The sequence below is a fragment of the Panulirus ornatus genome, chromosome 1, assembly GCF_036320965.1.
Source record: "Panulirus ornatus isolate Po-2019 chromosome 1, ASM3632096v1, whole genome shotgun sequence".
Taxonomy (NCBI): Eukaryota; Metazoa; Arthropoda; class Malacostraca; order Decapoda; family Palinuridae; genus Panulirus; species Panulirus ornatus.
This window is the reverse complement of record NC_092224.1, coordinates 26,891,849-26,916,740: the sequence shown is the minus strand read 5'-3', so window position 1 is coordinate 26,916,740 and position 24,892 is coordinate 26,891,849. Positions and strand designations below refer to the sequence as shown.

Genomic DNA, 24,892 nt, shown 5'->3' with positions numbered 1-24,892 from the left:
ATGTAATGACGTCTAGATGTCTCTCACACATCTAGTTTTATCTGCATCTGTACCGAATACATCAGACTCGTAATGTTTCAACAATAAGTAGTGTGTGTTTCCCACCACATCAAAGCACTCTGACTTTATATGCAATATTCTTTGTCATCTGTTCTCGGGTCGTGGTTCATGATGGCGCAATACAGAGGATAAACCTGCTATCTGTGCAACGTTCGCTGGCATATTAATTACTAAGGATTCACAGTCTGTTTGGATATACAAAGCAAAGTGATATACATCGGATGAGAGCACTGAAGACTTTCCCATCTTTGTTATATCTTTCCCCAGTGGAAACACATGAATTAGGCTTGACTCGGGGAAAGTCGATCCTTATTCTTTAAATATAGAGTGAATTGGAGCGATGTGGTATACCGGGGTTGACGTGCTGTCAGTGGATTGAATCAAGGCATGTGAAGCGTCTGGGGTAAACCATGGAAAGCTGTGTAGGTATGTATATTTGCGTGTGTGGACGTATGTATATACATGTGTATGGGGGTGGGCTGGGCCATTTCTTTCGTCTGTTTCCTTGCGCTACCTCGCAAACGCGGGAGACAGCGGCAAAAAAAAAAAAAAAAAAAAATATATATATATATATATATATATATATACTTAGGGGAGGGTGTTGGGGAAGGGGAGGTAGAAGGATGGTGTTACATTTCTATAAATATGAATGCATGAAATAGGAGTGTAATATGCGTTCGTTTCTGTAAGGAGAGGTGTAAGATAAGATTCCACCACACCATGCATGATCCATGTGTCATATTAAGAATCTGCTTCTCAAAATATCGTGTGTGAGGGAACAGGTGAATGAGAAGAAGCTATTGAAGCAAAATAAGAATTATACTGGATTTCTTGAGCATATAAGAAAGTATTCTAGGATTATGATATGCACGATTAAGTCCGCGTACTTGCGTTTATTATCTCATTAGTTTTAGACTGACCGTATCTATAGATCAGTGAGCCTCGCAGTTGTAGAAGAAGAGATCGCTTGGAACCCATACGTTCCCCTCTCTTGGCTTTGATCATGTTGCAACTGCTACAGGAGGTACCCAGGAATGCACCACACACACACTCACTCTATGGGTGCAATCTTCCTCCACCTCTCACCAGAAGACCACATCCATCCCATGATCTTTCCAGAGTTTCCACAAAATGTTGTTATTCAATTTACGAAGTTTTCTCTCACGACACACGACCTCAAACTTCTCCAGACTTATTGCTCTTCAGAGAGCGTGTAGGGATGTCAGTCACTGTCATGTTTACGACCAGCTCTCGATCTTTACCATGAGTTTTCGCAAATCAATGTTGCGAAAACACTATTTTTTTTGGTGCAGATGCGGTGGTGTTACAATATGAGCGAATTTTATTCACAGTGTGACAAGTCCTCTTTTTTCATTAATTTTGTTGTTCATGTAGGTTAAACATGTTATGCAAATGAGTCCCTAGGTTTATATATATATATATATATATATATATATATATATATATATATATATATATATATATATATATATATTATCCCTGGGGATAGGGGAGAAAGAATACTTCCCACGTATTCCCTGCGTGTCGTAGAAGGCGACTAAAAGGGGAGGGAGCGGGGGGCTGGAAATCCTCCCCTCTCAATTTTTTTTTTTTTTTTGATTTTCCTAAAGAAGGAACAGAGAAGGGGGCCAGGTGAGGATATTCCCTCAGTGGCCCAGTTCTCTGTTCTTAACGCTACCCTCGCTAACGCGGGAAATGGCGAATAGTTTGAAAAAAAAAAAATATATATATATATATATATATATATATATATATATATATATATATATATATATATATATATATATATATATTCCTTCTAATACATGGTGAAATGAAACACGATAAATTCTCAAGTGCACTTTCGGGTATTGATCATATCATCAAGGGAGATACAAGAAATATAACAATCAGTTGATATACAAGGAAGAGACGTAACTTGGACGCCATTTAGTAAACAAGTAACTCCCCTAATGAAGGTCGAGTGCATTCAAGCCAGGCAACATGTGTAGCATAAAATCTATTATGTGGACAAGTAAAGGAACTGTTTACAAATCTTACCAACAGTAAAGCTATCCAATTTGTATATACCTTCACTAATACTCATGTTACAATTCTTTGTGTATTTGATGGTAGAAGATGTGGCACTTCCGTTGAAGGAGGAGCTGTGAGACTGTGTTAAAGTGTGTAAGGAATTGAGTTCAAGACGGATACGTGTTAGAATGAACGAAGACAATGAGGGCTGGGTGAATGTTAATGTTCGTGCGCCTGGTTTTGAGAGGCGGGAAGAAGAGAGAAGTGCCTTGAAGTGGGGAGCTGAGTGAGTGCTTTGGGAATGTTGATGAAAAGGATCAATTCTTTGTAAAAGGGGATCTGAATGGAGAAGTAGATATACCTTGGTCCAAACGATTATTCAGGTTTGCAGTCATTTTATGAAAAGACAAAATCAAATAATTGGAAAAGACGTGGTAAAATTGAATGAGCTTGGAAAGAGGCCTGTGTATAGAGATAGCAAGAAAGGCTGGTGATGAGCGCCTTAAGGTGAGAGTTTATGAAACAAGGGGACTAGGAGAGGAGGGCCAGGTATTTAGTGAGGCGGGGTTTACACGTATGGATGAAGTGTGTAGTGTGCGGAAAATGGGATGTGGTTGTATGAGAAAGGGCAGTGAGTGTGGAATGAGGAAGTCAAATTGCTTGTGAAAGTGTGTGGGTGGTATATTTAGGAAAAGAGTGCGAGTGAGTGGGAGGAATATAAAAGAAAGTGACAGGAGATCAAGGGAAACGTGCGAGAGTTGAAAAAGTTGATACGAGAGATGAGGTGGAAGTATATAGGTAAACTTGAAAGAGACTAAGAAAGTGGTTAGGAAGGATGTGAATAGATCAAGGAGTACAAGGAAAAAAAAAAAGCGGGAATGGTGAGAAGGTCGTAACAGGCAAAGAAGCGAGAAAAGATGGCCCAAATGAAAAAAAAAATGGAGGCACTGAGGGTCTTGCGTAGAATGAGGTGCGATAAAACTGCAAGAATGGATGGGATTGCTGCTGAGTATCTTATGAAAGGAGATAATTTTGCTTTTTTTTTTTTTTTTTTGATGATTCGATCAGACTGCTCGACGTTTGTATGACCCAGGGTACGTCGCCTTGAGGACCAGCAGAATGCATGTGTGAAGACAAGGAAAACAAAAGTGAAATTACAGGGATATTCGTCCGTTGACTATATCTGGTGAGGTATAGGGGAAATTAGTCCTTAAAAGTGGCATGTACAGATCATCAGACCAGGGAGTAGCAAGGAGCGGTAGAGGATGTGTGAGCCACATCTTTGCTTTGCAGAACTTGGTGAAAGAGTGTGGATTGTGTTGATATTTACAGACCTGGAGAAAACGTAGGGAAAGGTCAACAGAGTGGCTTTATGGAAGGACCTTTGAATATATAGGTTAAATTGAAAGATACCAAATGAATGATGGAGTTTTTACTGGGACAAGAAGCATTTTTACAAGTAGGAATGTCGGAGGGTGAATGACTCCAAGCGAAGGAGGGTCTACATCAGGGATGTGTGTCACCATGGATGTCTAATGTGTTAATGAAGTGGATGATGATTAAAGTAAATGCAAAGATCTTAGGGCAAAGGATGGCTCTATAGCATACTGAGGGTAGCGAAGGGGTGGAGCATAGGACATGAATCAGTTACTGTTTGCAGATAGCACGGCTCTGGTTGCCGACTTCAAAGAGAAGCTCTCAAAGCTGATGACAGACTTTAGCATATCGTGCAAAGGGTGAATGTTAAGGGCAAAGGTAGCCAACGGAAAAGTGTTGGATGTGCACCAGCGGATGATCTGGGAGAGTGTTTGGACAGGGAGGATATGGGGGAACCTGAAGGTGGTTATGGCAGGACATTAACGTCGAATTGTATCATTTAACAATTTTCGCTCGAGTGTTCCTGTATATGTACAGTAAACAGGTCGAAGGTACTGTTTATGGAGGTAGGGAGTATGAAGGATTAGTGAGGGCCAGTGAAGAGAGGAAGAGAACAGGTGAGGAACCAGTTGGCGAGGAGGTGTGGAGTGAGTGATGACGCCAAGGGAAGATTAGACGTATGAAAATCAAGAGGTAATGTGTTGGATTCATTTTAAGAGATTAATCAATCTTTTGCTTTCTTTTCGAAGGAAAATGTAGTCACGTGACATTTACAGTGACACTACTACGAATGTCTTATCTCTACACTTTTTTTCTTATTACTGATCTCAGCTTCCTGTAAATCCAGGGGCACCACGAGAAGATGTAAAGGAAGAAGTGTAGAAGTAGAGAGAGAGAGAGATGGGGTGTGAATAGGGGATATTTGGCTGAGACAAAGAAGTGGCTGAAAAGAATCGAGGATGGAGTCGAGAGATGTTTGAAGGTGGTGAAGTGAAAAAAAAGGAAGAGAGTTTGAAATGGCCAAGGCAGCGTATGAGGGTTACGGGGTGAGGGGATGAAAAACCGGGAAGGCCAGGGTAACCAGGGAGGAGCAACTGAGTGGTTTAGTACGAGAATAAGGCGGACGAATGCAGCTCTATAGTGACCCCTTGATCGAGAACGAGAGACAGAATGTGGCATTGTTCATCCATTCTCTCTCTCTCTCTCTCTCTCTCTCTCTCTCTCTCTCTCTCTCTCTCTCTCTCTCTCTCAGATCTCCCCCACCACCTCCTCCTCCTCCTCGGTCTCCGTTTACATCTAAATGTATCCCATATGTTTGATGTCATGCATTTTTCCGTTTTGCTCATCTACTTTCGATATCCCATAACGCCTGTGACCCCCCGCGTGACCTTCTGACCCTCCTTTCCTCCCTTTCTGCAGGAGCCATCCTGACGGAGGACCAGCGGGACTCGGCCACGGAGCTGGCCTTCAAGTACGCCGTGTACAAGATCAACAACGACCGCGTCATCCTGCCCAACACGACCCTCGTCTTCGACATCCAGTACGTGCCACGGGACGACTCCTTCCACACAGCGAAGAAGGGTAAGTCACTCCCTCGTGCCTCATGCTCCTTCGTTGACTCATTTACCTCACCGTTGACTCACGCTACCTCATGATTCATCTACATCACCGTGAAGTGGAAGTCAAAGAACCACCCACACTCTGTAGCTAAGACTTCATTACTCATAATCTCGTGTCTCACTACTTATTGAGAGTGGATGGAAGCCATCCACTCCACTGAGGAAAATGAGTCAAGTCTCGTACCTCATGACTCATACCAAGAAGGTTAAGTCAGTTCTGGTTGCACGTCATGTGACTCGGGTATTTCGTTAATTTCCCCCTCCCTCAACTCTGCCATGAAGAGTGAGTGATGATTGTGTATAATGAAGAGAGAGTCTACATTCTTGTTGCTCCGTCTCTTAACCTTGTATATGTGTGGCATATCTTTACTCACACACACACACACACACACACACACACACACACACACACACACACACATATATATATACTAGCTGAAACCAGGTACATACCATTATATCGACCAGTCTCTAGGGGAAGATGAACAGTTGGATGGACTGAGGACCGGCTGCCACGACCAGGGTTCGAACCTATGCGGCTTTGATCCCAAGACGGTCAGTAGCGCCGACATCCACACCACAGTGTGTATGTGAGAGAGAGAGAGAGAGAGAGAGAGAGAGAGAGAGAGAGAGAGAGAGAGAGAGAGAGAGAGTGGTACTACTCATACCTCATGACTTTTTACCTCATTAGCCCTTTTCACACCGGTCACATATGTGAAATAGGTCCTGAAATCCATATACACAACATTTCCGTATTCCCTCATCCCTCACACATCCTCATACGTACGACACATGTTTCTGAAGTGATATGTGGCAAATTACCCAACAGTGAGGGATGAGTCAGGTTCTGTACCCTCATGCTGTGGATCCGTATGTCCTGTCTTTGTACACGTGACTCATACTTCTTCGTTAGGGCCTCATAATTCTTACTTCACGAGATATATGAGATATTTCCTCACACCTCGTTTACGTCTAGTGTCTCATGTACTCATGGATCTTGCAGCGACTCATAACTCATTCAATCCTCTAATCCGGGTTCTCGAGGAAATGTTCACATACGCCTTACAGCTCATGTCCGGGTATGAAATACCGAACTCGCTCTCCTTATCCATTTCCTCTGCAGTTCTAATATGGTCGACCTCATGACATCATCCCTTACCCTTTATTTTTCTTCTTAACTGAATAGATTGAAGTCATTTAGTCGGCTCTTAAAGGATTTGATTCTCCGATTAAGAATCCTCATGGTACTCTCTCTCTATTCTGTCCATGTCTCTCCTCACGTAAGAAGACCAAAGCTAAACACAGGATTCAAGTAGAAGAACGCGCTAGTGACTTGTATAGAGTAAGGATAATGCCCCTGGACTTCAATTCGATACTCCATCCCATAAATCCGAGATGTTTGTTCCCCTATACAGATGCTTCTTTGCACTGTTTACTTGGGCTTTAGATCACCATAGATTATACCCAAGTTTCTTCTTCCTCACTTCTAACAGTTCAATATGATTCATCCTCTGTAGCTTGTCTTTCCGTCTTTACTGCCGAGATGTCACACTTTGCACTCATCGATATCAGAATTCATTTGCCACCTTGAGTCCACTCCATCGGTTTGTCTATGTCCGTTTGAAGCTGCAGACGTTCAGTTTCTGTTGTAGATTTGTTACCCAATCTACGTAGTATCGTCTGTGAATTTCGCGATCTCGCACTGCAGCCCATTATGAATACCATTGATATACGTGAGAAAGAGAACCGGAGCCAAGACTGATCCCTGTGGTACACCACTTGTTACGTGTAACCATTGTGAGTCTTGACCATTAAACCCAACTCTTTGTTTACGTCCAGCTAACTTGTTTCCCAACCACCGATGTACACTCCCATCCATAACATGTAAGTTACCTTTAGTTAGTACCTTTTGATGTGGAACTTTGACGAAAGGTTTCAGAAAATCTAAATAGATGACATCAGCTGGTTTTACTTTCATCATACGTGTTGCTTATATCATTAAAGAAATCAAGTAGATTTGTCAGACATGAACGATTTCGTGGAAAACCATGTTGAGAGTCGTATATCAAATGATGATCCTCTGTACGAGTTTACAGTCTTATCCCAAATGATGGTTTCCGTAAGTTGACCAACTACAGACTTTAAGCTGATTGGACGATCATTTCCGGGAATTGATGCATTCCCTTCGAAAACAGGTGTTACATCAGTATGCTTCCATTACTCTGGAACTTTCTTCGTGGCGAGCGACTTATTGAACACAGCAGCCAACTAACTCATTTTTCTCCTTCATTGTCCTCAGATAAATGTGGGCGCTTGCCCGGATGGGTAAGCTAGGAGGCGATAAATCATGGCGTCTGCGACTGAGAAATTTACAATAGACGAATCTTAAATCTGAATGTCAAGGGGAGGTTAAAATTTCGAGGGGAGAATGAATTAAGGGAGAAGAGAAGATGAAGAAAGGGATGGAGGACAGAACGAATAGGAAGGGATAGTGAGTATGATGAGCGAAAAAGAATAAGGGGAATGAGACGAGAGGTGCATGATTGATCAGTTTCCTCGGTCTCTCTGTAAGGATGAGGATTAATATTGATTATTTGACTCTCTCTCTCCTCTCTCTCTCTCTCTCTCTCTCTCTCTCTCTCTCTCTCTCTCTCCGGGTGAAGATTGTTGATTCTGGCACAATCAACTCGCCGATGAGGATTAATTTTGATCGATCAATCCTCTCTCGGGATGTATGGCCGCCTACCAAGCACCCCGGACGGATGAGGAGCTGTAGTGGGGTGTAGTGAAGCAAGAGGACTGGGGAGGGTATGAAGGAAGGGGGAGGATAACATGGGTCGAGGATGAAGGAAGGGGGGAGGGTAGCCTGGAACGGAGGATGAAGGAAGGGGGAAGGTAGCCTGGGACGGGGATGAAGGAAGGCGCTCTGGGTGGATAATGACTGGGGAGAGCGATGGTGGTAGTTACAGTGGTGGTGATGAAGGCAGTACCAGTGGTGGTGGTGATGAAGGCAGTGATGGTGATGAAGGCAGTGCCAGTGGTGGTGATGAAGGCAGTGCCAGTGGTGGTGATGAAGGCAGTACCAGTGGTGGTGATGAAGGCAGTACCAGTGGTGGTGATGAAGGCAGTGCCAGTGGTGGTGATGAAGGCAGTACCAGTGGTGGTGATGAAGGCAGTACCAGTGGTGGTGATGAAGGCAGTACCAGTGGTGGTGATGAAGGCAGTGCCAGTGGTGGTGATGAAGGCAGTGCCAGTGGTGGTGATGAAGGCAGTGCCAGTGGTGGTGATGAAGGCAGTGCCAGTGGTGGTGATGAAGGCGGTGCCAGTGGTGGTGATGAAGGCGGTGCCAGTGGTGGTGATGAAGGCAGTGCCAGTGGTGGTGATGAGGACAGTGCCAGTGGTGGTGATGAAGGCAGTGCCAGTGGTGGTGATGAAGGCAGTGCAGTGGTGACCAGTGGTGGTGATGAAGGCAGTGCCAGTGGTGGTGCATGAGGACAGTGCCAGTGGTGGTGATGAAGGCAGTGCCAGTGGTGGTGATGAAGGCGGTGCCAGTGGTGGTGGTGATGAAGGCAGTGCCAGTGGTGGTGATGAAGGCAGTACCAGTGGTGGTGATGAAGGCAGTGCCAGTGGTGGTGATGAAGGCAGTGCCAGTGGTGGTGATGAAGGCAGTGCCAGTGGTGGTGATGAAGGCAGTGCCAGTGGTGGTGATGAAGGCAGTGCCAGTGGTGATGATGAAGGCAGTGCCAGTGGTGGTGATGAAGGCAGTACCAGTGGTGGTGATGAAGGCAGTACCAGTGGTGGTGATGAAGGCAGTACCAGTGGTGGTGATGAAGGCAGTGCCAGTGGTGGTGATGAAGGCAGTACCAGTGGTGGTGATGAAGGCAGTACCAGTGGTGGTGATGAAGGCAGTACCAGTGGTGGTGATGAAGGCAGTGCCAGTGGTGGTGATGAAGGCAGTGCCAGTGGTGGTGATGAAGGCAGTGCCAGTGGTGGTGATGAAGGCAGTGCCAGTGGTGGTGATGAAGGCAGTGCCAGTGGTGGTGATGAAGGCGGTGCCAGTGGTGGTGATGAAGGCGGTGCCAGTGGTGGTGATGAAGGCAGTGCCAGTGGTTGTGATGAGGACAGTGCCAGTGGTGGTGATGAAGGCGGTGCCAGTGGTGGTGATGAAGGCAGTGCCAGTGGTGGTGATGAGGACAGTGCCAGTGGTGGTGATGAAGGCAGTGCCAGTGGTGGTGATGAAGGCAGTGCCAGTGGTGGTGATGAAGGCAGTACCAGTGGTGGTGATGAAGGCAGTGCCAGTGGTGGTGGTCATGAGGACAGTGCCAGTGGTGGTGATGAAGGCAGTGCCAGTGGTGGTGATGAAGGCGGTGCCAGTGGTGGTGGTGATGAAGGCAGTGCCAGTGGTGGTGATGAAGGCAGTACCAGTGGTGGTGATGAAGGCAGTGCCAGTGGTGGTGATGAAGGCAGTGCCAGTGGTGGTGATGAAGGCAGTGCCAGTGGTGGTGATGAAGGCAGTGCCAGTGGTGGTGATGAAGGCAGTGCCAGTGGTGGTGATGAAGGCAGTGCCAGTGGTGGTGATGAAGGCAGTGCCAGTGGTGATAATGACAGCCGAGGGATGTAGTGATTAGCGACAGATAACCACATTACTGACGGTGGCAGATAAGGCCTCTTTCTGACCATCATCATTATAATGAAAAAATATGCATAATGAAGGAACTCGTCCCCAGTGTGATTAGTGCGGAACTATGGGTAAAGTTGGCGAGGAGGGAGGTGATGGTGGCGAGGGAGGGAAGCAGAGGGAGCTAGAGGAGTGAGGGATGGTTTGTATGGGACCATGATGGCCTGGGGAGGTAGCTGGGCCAGATTAGTTTCCTCATCATTCTCACATTCAACTTCTGCTGATTGGATTACTGACAACTGCTCCAATCAGTGTGTGTCATACTGAGAAACCTGCAGATATGTGGGAGGAGACTAACAAATGTTGGAGATATCTTCATATGAGAGACTAACAAGTGTTGGAGATATCTTCATATGAGACTAACATGTGTTGGAGATATCTTCATATGAGACTAACAAGTGTTGGAGATATCTTCATATGAGAGACTAACAAGTGTTGGAGATATCTTCATATGAGAGACAACATGTGTTGGACATCATATGTTGGAGATGTTCCTCAATGAGAGGATGACATGTTCTCGAAATGTTTGAGAAACTTATACTTTATGAAGAAAAGTATACGTGGCTACGTAAAGTTACTTTCAGCGTCAAAACTTTCATTATCATCATCATCTATGTGATGGATGTGGGTTATATTTTGAATCATCTTGTGATTATGTCTTTGATAATCATCATAAACTGACGCTTGAAGAAAAAAAAAAAAATAGAAATTGAAGATCAGTGAAGATCTTCCATGATGAGAACATATCCTAGCCATGAGCAGGTGTGAGGCTGACTGTGTCGTCCTGGAGAGAACATTTCCATCCCTCATCGTTAACGTAGTGAGGATCATCTATGAGCTTACCTCTCATGAGGGAACCCTTCCTCCCTCCATCACTCCCTCCCTCCTCTAGCTCCCTCTGCTTCCCTCCCTCGCCACCATCACCTCCCTCCTCGCCAACTTTACCCATAGTTCCGCACTAATCACACTGGGGACGAGTTCCTTCATTATGCATATTTTTTCATTATAATGATGATGGTCAGAAAGAGGCCTTATCTGCCACCGTCAGTAATGTGGTTATCTGTCGCTAATCACTACATCCCTCGGCTGTCATTATCACCACTGGCACTGCCTTCATCACCACCACTGGCACTGCCTTCATCACCACCACTGGCACTGCCTTCATCACCACCACTGGCACTGCCTTCATCACCACCACTGGCACTGCCTTCATCACCACCACTGGCACCGCCTTCATCACCACCACTGGCACTGCCTTCATCACCACCACTGCCTTCATCACCACCACCACTGGCACTGCCTTCATCACCACCACTGACACTGCCTTCATCACCACCACTGGCACTGCCTTCATCACCACCACTGGCACCGCCTTCATCACCACCACTGGCACTGCCTTCATCACCACCACTGCCTTCATCACCACCACCACTGGCACTGCCTTCATCACCACCACTGGCACTGCCTTCATCACCACCACTGGCACTGCCTTCATCACCACCACTGGCACTGCCTTCATCACCACCACTGGCACCGCCTTCATCACCACCACTGGCACTGCCTTCATCACCACCACTGCCTTCATCACCACCACCACTGGCACTGCCTTCATCACCACCACTGACACTGCCTTCATCACCACCACTGGCACTGCCTTCATCACCAACACTGGCACTGCCTTCATCACCACCACTGGAACTACCACCTTCACTCTCCCCGACCATTATCCTACCCAGAGCGCCTTCCTTCATCGCCGTCTCAGGCTACCCTCCCCCTTCCTTCATCCTCGACCCGTGCTACCCCCCCCCCCCACCTTCATACCCTCCCTAGCCTTCTTGCTTCACTACACCCCTACAGCACCCCATCCGTCCGGGGCAGGGGTGCAGCAGGGTGGGTGGACACACATCCCAGAGAGGGGATTGATTGATTTAGATAAAATCCTCCTCCGCAGAGACTTTTGATTGGTCAGAATCTGCCATCATCCAGAGGGACTCTCAGTTGAAACAGGAAGTAACCACCTCCAGAGAGAGAGAGAGAGAGAGAGAGAGAGAGAGGCGGGGGAAAAAAGTGATCAGCATTGAGCTCTTTCATCTCCTCGAAACCCATGTCTCCCATCCTTGATAATAACGATCATCTGATTCACTCTTCCATCTCTTTTCCATCCATACACACACACTGCCTCTATCCCATCACCCTGTCCTCCATCTCTTTCTTCGTCTCATCCATCTCCATTTATCTATTCGCCGCGCGGAGAATCTACCTCCCTAAGAAATTCATATTAATGATTCTTCTAATATAAATTTCTTGGCAGCAGACACCATGATTTATTGCCTCCAAGCTTCTCATTCGCACAAGTGCAGTTCATCATATAAAGACGAAGAAAGAAAAAATATAGTAATACATCATATTGAAATTCATTGCTTTATAATGACGTTGTAAAATGATGATGCGCCATACAGAAGCCCTTCATCATGTAATAACGTAAAGCAGTGATACATCATGCAGGACTTCATCATCTCACGAGAGAATACAGAGGCATTCAAACAGCAGCGGATCACTGCGTCCTTAGAACAAGAAACTCACAAAGTCGTGTTGAAGGAGAAGAAAAACACACAGATGTTTCAAAGACTTACATATGAAGAGAAAAAAACTCAGTGCACTGTGCTGGAACTCCTTAACGTATTATGAGATGCAGAAGAGAGTTCTGTTCCTCTTGGGGTGATGACATGTTCTGCTAAATCCACAGAGGATTGAGTCCTCTTCAGTTTCCCTAAAGCCACCGCCAGTAACCAGATATTGTTGTGGATCACGTTCCTCTCGTGCACGAAGCCCCACACTGTAGGTGCTGCCAGTAAGTTTTTCGCCCCGACCATAGCAATCCTATACACCTCAGCTTTCTGGAGAACTTGGAAGTCTTCTGTATGCAGACGACTCCTGGCGGTATCCACAGCAATTCACTCTCTCAGATCCTACCTCTCTACATTTACGTTGATCAGAAGGAAACAAGCGGAGGCCTTATCTATGATTAATCACCGAACGCTTGGCTCACAGAAATTCTGCTTTCCTGGTTGAGATTGTTCATGTGATGCGCGGGACCATCTTACACCCTTTGTGTCAGTTGGCTGCAAAACAGAGCCGCCGCCCAGGGAAGTAACACCATCTTGAGTTGTGTGTTCTGTAATGGTGTCCGGGACCATCGTCCACACCTCTGCCAGTAGGCAGACTTGTTGGCGTGTTAAAGTGGTGCTCGGAGCCACTTTACGTCGTTTGTGTCATTAAGCTGTAGACAGCAACAGATATTACTCCCCTCCCCCCAAAAAATCTAAACATGGGTAGAAAATCTTGCTCAAAATCACCTTTAGAAATATATAGGATTTTCATTATTGAGGAAGATTTAAGCATACTGTAGACATTCCCTATTGAGAGATATATTTACGTGTGGGATTGTTCTTAGTGAGAAATACTTACGTGCATCCCAGGGCCGCTCGTGACTGAGATGCATAAAGCGTCATGTAAGCGTTTCTTGATGAGACACATTATGCAAGGTATGGTAAGTCTCGACCTCATGTTTATCCCACCCACGTATGTCCTGTCTGTCGTAGGAAGAGAGGCGGGAACAGGTGGCCGGAAACCCTCCCCTTCTTGTACTTCAGTTTATAAAAGATGGAAGAGGAAAAGTAGCAGCCAAGCTCGGAATGCTTGTCCTCCTCGAAAACTTAGGCTAGGGTAGCTTAATGTGTGAGGATGTAACCAGGATGAGAAGAAAGGAGAGATAGGAAGTGTGTTTGAGGAGAGGGACTTGGATGCTCTGGCTCTGAGGAAAGTAAACCCAAGGAGGAGGAGGAGGAAGGGTTTGGGAGTCACATTCTACCGTCTATATTCGGGACATCACCCAACACCCCACAACGTTACAAATACTGGTTCAGTATACCTCGAGACCTTTCATTGTCCAAGATGCGACTTCTACAAAGAAGACACACTTGCTGCTCAGTCGCTCCGCACTCTCCCGTCATAAACACACACACACACACACGCACGCACACACACACACACACACACACACACACACACACACACACACACACTTCACTGCATCCAATGACCACTGGTCCAGTCCGGTGGCTGTGGCCTGCTTCACGAGCGGTGCTGGATCCTCATAAAAATAGAAGGGACTCTTGTGTAGGAAGTATATATATATATATTATTCCCTGGGGATAGGGGAGAAAGAATACTTCCCACGTATTCCCTGCGTGTCGTAGAAGGCGACTAAAAGGGAAGGGAGCGGGGGGCTGGAAATCCTCCCCTCTCGTTTTTTTTTTTTTTTAATTTTCCAAAAGAAGGAACAGAGAAGAGGGCCAAGTGAGGATATTCCCTCAAAGGCCCAGTCCTCTGTTCTTAACGCTACCTCGCTATCGCGGGAAATAGCGAATAGTATGAAAAAAAAAAAAAAAAAAAAAATATATATATATATATATATATATATATATATATATATATATATATATATATATATATATATATATATATATATATATAATGTACAATACGGTTAGGAAGTATGTCAACGTTCGGGTTTAGATTTGTACATATCTTTGTATACATGATAATCTAACGTCCAGTTATCTCCTGAAGGCGAGGTATTCTTTTTCATTTTTTCTTTAATTCAAGGAACTCGTCTCCATACCGCTGTGACCTTTGACGTATGCAAATAGAAGGTAGAACTCTCCGTAAAGGTCCTTTCATTCATTGAAGACAAATCGAACGTGTTTTCTTTCTCCAGAAAAGCTCAAAGCTTATAACTGTGTCACCATTCCTGGTACATTTCCCTGAATGATTTCTGCCACACCTGCAGTTTTCCTCAAGTGAGCAGACCTAGTTCTTGATGCAGAATTTAACTTGGGTCAAGCTTATGTTGTCAACAGTTCCTTGAACTTCTTGCCTGTTCACTTGCATAAAGGAAGTGTTCACCATAGATGTGACCCAAAGACATTGGTGCGAAGGTGATTCGAGAATAGGAACATTTTAAGAAGTCTTTAAAAAAGAAAAAAGGACATTGAAGATGGGAGAGTGATTGGTCGAGGATTTTGTTCGTCTTCCTCACGGTAATTCTAATTTAGATTTCTGGGATTAAGTCAGGCCTTTTTTTTATGTCAACTTCAAAGTCTTTTTCGTTCATTCATTCTTGTAGTTTGCTTTCCCCATATATGATAATCAGAGTCAAATTTTCTTTCACCTCACTACCATTTTATCGTCTTGTACTTAATCACATTCAACATCATTATGCATCTATCATTAGAGTTGCAACTTATCCAAGTCTCTCTAAAATTTTACGCACCCTTGAATGTACCATATTTTCCTCACGTACTTGCGACTTCCTCATACGTACTCGGGTATTATTCACGTCCTCCTGGTAATTCTTTGATACAGATCAGACATGATTTATTGTGCTCAGCACTAAGCCTTGAGGGATCCCAGTTTTTCGCTGCTTTTGATAAGTCATTTTTGCGTCCATGTGTTCCCTGCTCCCTACCAATTAGCAACATTTGATTCATGGTAGAGATGCTCCCCTAGTGCCAGCAGTGAGTTCTATCTTCCTCAGCAGCATTCACTGAGGGACAGTCTCAAAGACCTTCAGGCAGTTGGGAAGTCTATGGCCCATCTGCAACATCTCTCCCCTCCAAGATGTCGCTTTATCTCGTGTAAAAATCTGGATGGATATATTGATGTATGACATCCGCTCTCTGAATCGATGTTCTCTTAATTTACGTAATAGATCCTTCGAACCATCAGTTATCTTTACGTATCATGTTAACCTTCTTCTTCAACTTACAAAATTTGCTCTTTAGTGACAAAGGTTTGCAGTTGAGGGGAGCTTCTTCCCCCAACAGCTTTCTTAAGATGAATTATTGACTTTTTTCTCAACAGAGTCGAAATAAAAGCCAGTAAACCCAACGATATTCATTAAGCCATGGGGATTTTCTTTTCCCCATTATGATTGCGTCTTCCTAGGACCAGGTCAACTGCTAACACACACACACACACACACACACACACCATCCAGGTTCCTACCAACACAACAGACCCACATCCCCGAATCTCCCTCTCTCTCTTGTCAACAGGTTTCACCATATGTGGCAGACAGGCGGGCTGGTAGTGGCCTGGCTCAGAGCGGAGGCGACTGGCCCCCTCGGGTGGAGGAGAGGGAGGGAGGGAGTGTACGTTTGACTGTGGTGGAAGGATGCAATCGAAAGACAGTTTAATACTGTGCGGTAGCGTCCACAAAGAATTTTAATTACTAAACACTCTTGAGATGTAGTTTTAAGGTAGCAGACTCCATAAACACAGTCATAAGTGTGGTAGTCTCCAAAACGACAGTTCTAAGTGCGGTAACCTCCCAAAAGACACTTTAAAGTGTAGGAGGCTCCAAAAAGAAACTTTAAAGTGTAGTAGGCTCCAAAAAGACAGTTTAAAGTGTAGTAGGCTCCAAAAAGACAGTTTAAAGTGTGGTAGTCTCTAGAGAGAGTTTGAAGTGTGGTAGGTTCGAGATATAGCGTGAAGTGTGTTGGGTTCCGGAGAGATAGTTAGAAGTGTGGTAGGATCCAGAAAGTTCCCTGGATAAAAGTTTTCATTTTTTTATTTTCATGGGGACTGGAAAGGCGATGACAGAGTAAGAGACCTGAAATGCCTTGATAAAAAAAAGCGCATTACATAGTGGGAGATTAATGGGCTGGGACGCTTAGAGAGAGAGAGAGAGAGAGAGAGAGAGAGAGAGAGAGAGAGAGAGAGAGAGAGAGAGAGAGAGTAGGAAGAGAGAAAGTGAAACGGAAAAAGAGGAAGAGATAGGTGGAAACAGAGAAAGAGAGTGTGTATATTCAGACAAGTATACTCTGTGGAGAGATGATTAGTGAAGTAAATATATATATAGAGATCAAGCTGATGGTGATTGTAAAGGAGAGAGGGGATCCAGAAGGCAAGGAAGTTCTCCCAGGGGGAAATGATTTGAGAGGGGTGTCTATGTGATGTATTAGTGTGGGATTCACGACTAAAGCTGCAGAACCGCTTGTAAGTTGGTTCATCATTTACCCCCACCGCTAACATAAGTCTGGGAACTAAGGCTCATATATCATCCCTTTTTTTCTCTCTCTCTCTTTTGAAAGCTTCTCTGTCTCCCACGTACACATACCGAAGCAAACTTCGAGTGGGTCGATAGATCTCTGAATTTCCGTTTTATGTCTTTATACAACTGGGATCGTGACATCCCTCACCCTTCGATAATCCCTCCTCATTCATCACTCGGGAGTAACAAACACACACACACACACACACACACATACACACACACACACACACACACACACACACACACACATACACTGTTCTCGGATCTATCCGTCACCTCCCTACCACACACCCTTCACACTGAGGTCTTTACTGTATACACTGTGTGTATCTCTCCCACCAGTTCTTCATTTGTCTTTCCCCTTTATTGCGTGACACTCGTTTCATTTCTGGAATCCCTCGGCTCTTCCAGCCCTCCCTCCCGTGATCGCATAGATCTCTCTCATGTAAACCAATTACTAGCACCTCACCCTCACCATTTAGCAACTTGTTCTCGGCTTCGCTCTGCCCTCGGTGTTGTCATCGAGTAGACACACATTTCAACACCACCAGGAGCTCATAACTGGAGTATCTTCTACGTATATTTTACGGGTTTTACTTTGAGGTTCAATACATCCCTCTATTCCCCGAGTTCTTTGGAGAGGAACTGTGGCGCATTCTTCCCTGAACAATATCAGACAGACAGACAGATGGGTGGCAATGCTGGGGATACAGTTCGAGTCCAGGTGGAGCTGTAAATATCTTTCTTGATTGTTGACAAGAGTGATGGGTCTGGAAGCTGGGAAATGGATATATAGGAGAGTTGTTGTGGTGTCGTGATGAGGGCAAGGTCTGCATCTCAAAAGTATTGATAGAGTAATTTAGTCAGAGGAGGAGGAGAGGAGGAGGAGGAGGAAGAAGAAAATGTCGTCACCCAAAATTTCACACCTCCAGCACCTTCTGGTGAAGACGTAGCGTGTGTGTGTTAGTTAACAATGGCATGACGGATATGCCGTTAGGTTATCGACATTTCTGACACTATATACATCACACGATATGTAGTTTCCATAGTAGAATATCAGACGGTAAGAAATAAGTGACAACCTTTCTATCCACTTTATATGGATGCTTTAAAAAGAAAACGTCAACACGGTATGATTTACCTTCATGTAGATAAACGGATGTATTCGGGAAACGCAAAAAGAAAGAAATTGATAAATTTGGTAGTTTATTCCATGTGTTAGGAACTCCCCTGAGCCACGACACAAATATACCAGTTATGTACCGGCTGAGCACAACTGTACCGTCTGCTAATTCATTACGTAGACTGTGATATCTTCCTGTAGGTCAGGTACTTGTTCATTTCCATCTCAGACACTGTATTTTGGAAACGGCTGAAGCAGAAACTACGGCTACAATACCATAATCAGTACATATGATATATAGAAATCATAGACGCTGAGAATTCAAAACACCAGAATGGAGGCCTAAATTCAAGACACCAGATGACGAATGGAGGCCGAAATATCTAATACATTTCCCACCAAAGACTATATCCATAGCCATCGAGCTCTTCATTGCTCTAATATCAAACACTTGGCTCCGTGTCTCAGCTTCGGTGATGTTACTTATGATGATCATGGCCTTAATGATGACTCCTTGTGTAACACAAGCCATCCTCAGTGCTTGTGAGACATCAACTTCAGCTGCACCTTGAGGACGAATACATATGATGACCACAGACGCCTTCACCTGGCTGTGATACCCGCTACTGTTTCATCGTGTTTCATCATATGGTTTTACTTCTTATATCCCCTTGAACACAATGGTACAACATGATGGTACAGCCCTTGAACACGACGGTACAACATGATGGTACAGCCCTTGAACACGACGGTACAACATGATGGTACAGCCCTTGAACATGACGGTACAACACGAAGGTACAGCCCTTGAGCATGACGGTACAACGCGGAGGTACAGCCCTTGAACATGACTGTACAACACGAAGGAACAGCCCTTGAACATGACGGTACAACACGAAGGTACAGCCCTTGAACACGACGGTACAGGCCGTAAGCACGATGGTGCAACCCTGAAGATATGATGTCTCTGCCTTTTCCCGCCCCCCTGACTGTTAAGGGTCTAGTCAAAGTCCAGGTCAGTATACCCGAGGGTCGTACCTTCGTGCTCTATGGGCACACACGGCGGAGGTGAGTGGCCGTACCGTCGCGATCAAGGGATATACCGTCGTACTTCGTTTTGTTCAAGGGTACTGCAGTGGTGACGTCGTACTCAAGGGTCGTACTGACGTGCTCTAGGGTCGTATTGTTGATCGCAAGTGTTTAACCACCACGTGGAGTTTCAAGACATAATCCATAGGAACCTACATTAGTAGGAAAAATGGACGGACCAAGTCACTGTTATCTAAATGGGGATCGAGTGTCTCAGTTTTTAGAAAGTGGGCCTCGTACATGAGTGTTCATTGCTTCTCACGTCCATCTACATTCCCTTATCTGCATTTTTTACACAGATATATCCTCCTCCCATTAGCAACGCTTTCTATTACATTTCATTATTTCTCTGTTCCTTTCTTTAACCTCTCAAACCTCATCCACCTCCCTCTAAGCCCCAGTCCCTTTCCTCAGTCTTTTTCCCCTCAGACCCTTGCAGTTTGCTCCACCTCTCGTACTCAGAAAACCATTACTGGTATCAAAGTCTTCCTTGCTAACTTCCCTCATCGCTCATCCTCCATATCGCCGAAGACGCAACCCCGAGTTGCTCTCAGATTAAGTCACGAAACCTTCCTCCAAACAAGATTCTAATTATAAACGGCATCAGATGTGACGGACTGAAATACTTGCATGGCACAAATTTACCTGACACCTGCACTCTTCTTCTTATACACAAACTTTCCTAATACCAAATATTCTAAAACCGGAACACATTCTAACCCGAAATTAAAACTTACTAAAGCTTTAAAAGATGGATTCTTCTTCTGATGAATATATCATTCAACTTTACCACGATTTTGTCAACTTTCATAACCAGTCCATAAGCCACTAACATGTTGATGAATTACATATTTGCAGTGAAGATCCAGTTAATCAACCTCAAACCATCAGTAGTCTTAAACCACAATTACCTTACCAAATCCATCATGCTGCTCAGCCCTCCAACCACCGTATGCATCCCTAATCACTCCATTAACATCCAGTCCCTCAACACGAATCAACTCTCACCAACAATTAATGCACCAGAGCCAAGCGGTCAGTCATCTAATACCAAGTTCATAACCTCTTATCCTACCATATCCCACAACCAGACACCTACTCGGTCACCAGGGGACAACCAGTCGAACACAGGTCTTATCAACCAACCTTCCCTGTTCATCAACCACTAACTAGAGTCAGTCTATTTAGCTCATATAACCAGCAGACATAGAAACAAATCCCTTCACCACATCTCAGCCATCCCTCAACCACTCACCCATCACCAAGCAACGAGTCCTATCGCCTCAGAATCATCCAAATAACTGTACCAATTTCTCGCCACAGCCTGCAAGCAGATTACCTTCGGTGTGCAGGCCATGTTTGGGCCGTTCGACCCTCTGCTGGGCTCTCACATCCAGTCCATCACGGACGCGCTGGACATACCGCACCTGGAGGCCAGGCTGGACATTGAGCCACAGGAAAAGGAGTTTAGCATCAACCTCTTTCCGTCCCACATCTTCCTCAACCAGGCCTATAAGGACATGATTCAGTTCCTCAAGTGGAAGAAGGTGGCCATCATCTACGAGGAAGACTTCGGTAAGGGGTCGTGATGTTGGTAAGGTGTGGCGTGGCAGCGAGCGAGAGTAGTGCTAGCACGAACTCATGGTGACTGGATGAATGGTAGACGTATGTCTGATGCCAAGTTGGTGACTGGCCTGTTGTGAGAGGTGCGGAGTGGTGAGTAAATGGATGACTATCACGAGCCAAGATTAGTAGTGATATATCACAGATGTCAAGTAGTGATGTATGCCACAAACAGGACAGTACGAGCCTTGAGCACAACGATGCGACCTTGGGTATGTTAATGTGACCTCTGTCTTGACCTTTGCAGCTCATGCTATCTTATTAAACAGTGGTATTCGTTGTTCTCAAGGATCGTACCGTCGTGTGTAAGGACAGATCTATCATGCCCAGGGAGTGAGTTGAATTCCATACGTCTGGGTGGAGTGGGAACTAAGGGAATTGAGTCGTGTGGATAAAGTCTGAGGATGTGACTGGCAACATCAGCAGCTGAGATCTAGTGATTAGATGAAGGTTGGACATTGGTCAGAGGCTGAATGGAAGAGGTTAGCGACGTATCTAGCTACTGAATATAGAACATTGTACTTCCAAATTGAAATTATTTCCAGACAAGCTTAACGCGAATGAATAGTTATACCTAAATCCATCTATAAAGAGTAGAATCGTTTAGAATTTCTTTTAGAAGTCTCAAATATTCATTGGAATATCTAAATTCATTCATAATGTATCTTGGTAGTCAATACCCTACAGACTAACCGTAAGCTTCAGGCATCATATCAGTTTGCCAATAACACAATCTAGCATCACTCACCTGCTCCTGCCAGTCGCTTGTATCGCACTCATGTCCTCTGCCTTCATATCCAACTACCTTATTGTCTCTTCTGTTCTCAGGCCTCATGAAACTTCAAGAGATAATTCGGTCGCCTCCCAGTAAAACCATAGAGATGTACATCAGACAAGGCCATCCGGATAACTACAGAGACATTTTGAAAGAAGTGAAGCATAAAGAGATCTTCAGCATCATCGTGGACACGCTGCCCAGGAACATGCGTCTGTTCCTGAGATGTGTGAGTTTGTCCTCGCTCCCTTCCAAGCTCCCTCCCTCGCTCCCTCCCTCCGCCTCTCACACACCCATTTTTTTCATAGGCATATAATTACTATTTTTCGATTTGTTGATTATAGATCGTGTCATCTCCTTTGTATTGTATCGCTGAAGAACCTGCAGTGTTCGTGGGGTATCTGTATCTCCATCACTTAATTCTACGTAAAAGAAGCAAACATTTCTGGCCTAAGATGTTGTAAATGGGAGAAGAAGACAGTGAGTATATTCATCTTTCGTAGCTTTCTCTCCCTCACATTGAGAGCATAAGTTGAGAGATATCACCTCAAACATTTGCTCCCAGCAGTGATCATTATTGCTGTTATATTAACTCTCCCCTCAACATCTGACTTAAAGGCTTGCCACTACTGGTAGTGCACCACACACTCCAGGTAGGCATACATGTACCTCATAGGGCTGGAGGATGTTATTGGGGTAGTGGATATAAAAGGTTGGCACCAGTTTTTCATTCATGGAAGGTTCTTAGCCACTTGTTAGGTCTTTCATTCATGATTAAAATCAGATTAGTGTAAACACGATACTTACCATTCCTATAGAATCGACATATGATGCGATAGCGATGGATTGATGAAGCTTTTATATGATGTTCTTACTTTACATTTCGTATATAAACCATGACTATTTTTCAATTTCCATGTGCTTGAAACAGAGTCATATCCATACGCTATTCAAAAATCAGACTTTGAAAGCTAAAACTTATGTTTAAAATGGAAACATAGAGAAAGTTATATTTCAGGCCTGTTATATACAAGTAATTCAATGAACGAGCCAGTAGGAACGTAAGATTATGTACGCCAACTCGCCACCGCACTTACGTGTGGCAGATCATGACAGGGACACGGAGGAGAGTAAGAACCTAACCATAGGAGGCTGTCCCCCAACACCACGTGAAAAGTGACTCTTGGAAATGAAGTATCCATGATAGCTCTTCCCTTCGTAGTTCATCTCCAAAAGAAACCAGTCCTTAGCGCCACGATTTACGACAGCCATATTGTGCAAGTATATTACATTGTGGTGAATGTGTGGTGCGTTCTGAAACACTTAAGGTCATTATGTAAAATGCAAAATGGAAATTTTTCCTGTCTTTCTAGCCTCTGCTCTTTAGCGTATCATCGACGTCTTTGCATTTTGCGACCAACAGGAAATGATTAAACTGATATTCTCAGGGAATTGTGAGTACTTTGTACTCTTGAAAGAGGCTAACCCTAGAGTCAAAAGATAGGCCAAGGTCAACTTTAACCACAAAGATATTGGGTTACATGTACACGAGTTACAGCATAGATATACGTGTCATTTTGATCAGTACATTACCGAATCTTCTGTCGTTATCTTCAGGTTTTACAAGCCAGGGTCATGATGGTTTAGAAAACTACTGAGTAATCTCTGCACGCCAAGGTCACGGGTTCATCATCATTAAGGTCACACCTACGTGACTATATGTTTTGAGTATTTAACCATCAGCTTGAGGTCGATGGTGCGACCTCACAGAATGACACAACAGTGTGGGTTTTGAACACGAACATGAGATCTTTGTATATGACAGCATGGGGTTCATGACCTAACACCCACGGGTCACATCAAAGGTCACGTCATCATGCCCAGTGGTCGTTCCGTGCCGCTGAAAGGTCAACACCTTCTAGGTCAAGAGGCTGATAAGATCACACGATAAGAGACATGTTTCAAGAAGCTACACATAATTATCACAGTTATTTCTCATTATTAAGGCCATTCCTGGGGCAGAAATTGATATATATATATATAGTCTGTATGGATGACCTGACATGTACTGAAAGAATGAGACGTGACCAGCGTATGGCTGTTTGGGAAGGCAAGACCCGAGAGAATACTGTTCTTGACCTACCATTAACACACCTTCTCAACCCCCACCTTACATGATCACTCCCGCAGGACATCGAGACCTTTGACCTGGAGGACTTCAAATACAACTTCGTGAACATGACAGCCTTCAGAATAGTGGACACAGGGAGCCCACACGTCCGAACGATCCTGAGGGACATGGAGAAGTTCCAGCCGGTCGGCCACTCCATTCTCAATAAGTCTTCCATCATCAAGGTCAGAGGTGAAAGTTCGTATGGTAGCGGTTAAGGTCATTATAAGGTATCTGGGGGCCAGAGGTCACATTTCATTGTAGTGTTTAGTCTCCTCTCGCCATTGAAGGACTTAGAGTCAGGATCATGATGGTTTAGAACACTACTGAGAAATCTCTGCACGCCAAGGTCACGGTTTTTCATCATCATTAAGGTCACACCTACGTGACTATATGTTTTGAGTGTTTAACCATCAGCTTGAGGTCGATGGTGCGACCTCACAGAATGACACAACAGTGTGGGTTTTGAACACGAACATGAGATCTTTGTATATGACAGCATGGGGTTCATGACCTAACACCCACGGGTCACATCAAAGGTCACGTCATCATGCCCAGTGGTCGTTCCGTGCCGCTGAAAGGTCAACACCTTCTAGGTCAAGAGGCTGATAAGATCACACGATAAGAGACATGTTTCAAGAAGCTACACATAATTATCACAGTTATTTCTCATTATTAAGGCCATTCCTGGGGCAGAAATTGATATATATATATATATATAATATATATATATATAATATATATATATATATATATATATATATATATAGTCTGTATGGATGACCTGACATGTACTGAAAGAATGAGACGTTACCAGCGTATGGCTGTTTGGGAAGGCAAGACCCGAGAGAATACTGTTCTTGACCTACCATTAACACACCTTCTCAATCCCCACCTTACATGATTACTCCCGCAGGACATCGAGACCTTTGACCTGGAGGACTTCAAATACAACTTCGTGAACATGACAGCCTTCAGAATAGTGGACACAGGGAGCCCACACGTCCGAACGATCCTGAGGGACATGGAGAAGTTCCAGCCGGTCGGCCACTCCATTCTCAATAAGTCTTCCATCATCAAGGTCAGAGGTGAAAGTTCGTATGGTAGCGGTTAAGGTCATTATAAGGTATCTGGGGGCCAGAGGTCACATTTCATTGTAGTGTTTAGTCTCCTCTCGCCATTGAAGGACTTAGAGTCAGGATCATGATGGTTTAGAACACTACT

At 44.6% G+C, this 24,892-nt stretch overlaps 1 protein-coding gene across 1 annotated transcript in view; it reads left to right on the top strand.

Annotated features, from left to right (window-relative positions):
* The window catches only part of LOC139765555 (glutamate receptor ionotropic, kainate 3-like), a 466,083-nt gene extending 444,121 nt beyond the window's left edge, over positions 1-21,962 (top strand). Inside the window, exons 2-4 of the mRNA XM_071693151.1 lie at positions 4,891-5,052; positions 20,424-20,675; positions 21,552-21,962. Coding sequence (XP_071549252.1) covers positions 4,891-5,052; positions 20,424-20,675; positions 21,552-21,814 — 677 coding nt within the window. The 3' untranslated portion in view covers positions 21,815-21,962. The remainder of the gene's footprint in view (positions 1-4,890; positions 5,053-20,423; positions 20,676-21,551) is intronic.
* The last annotated feature ends 2,930 nt before the right edge of the window (positions 21,963-24,892 follow it).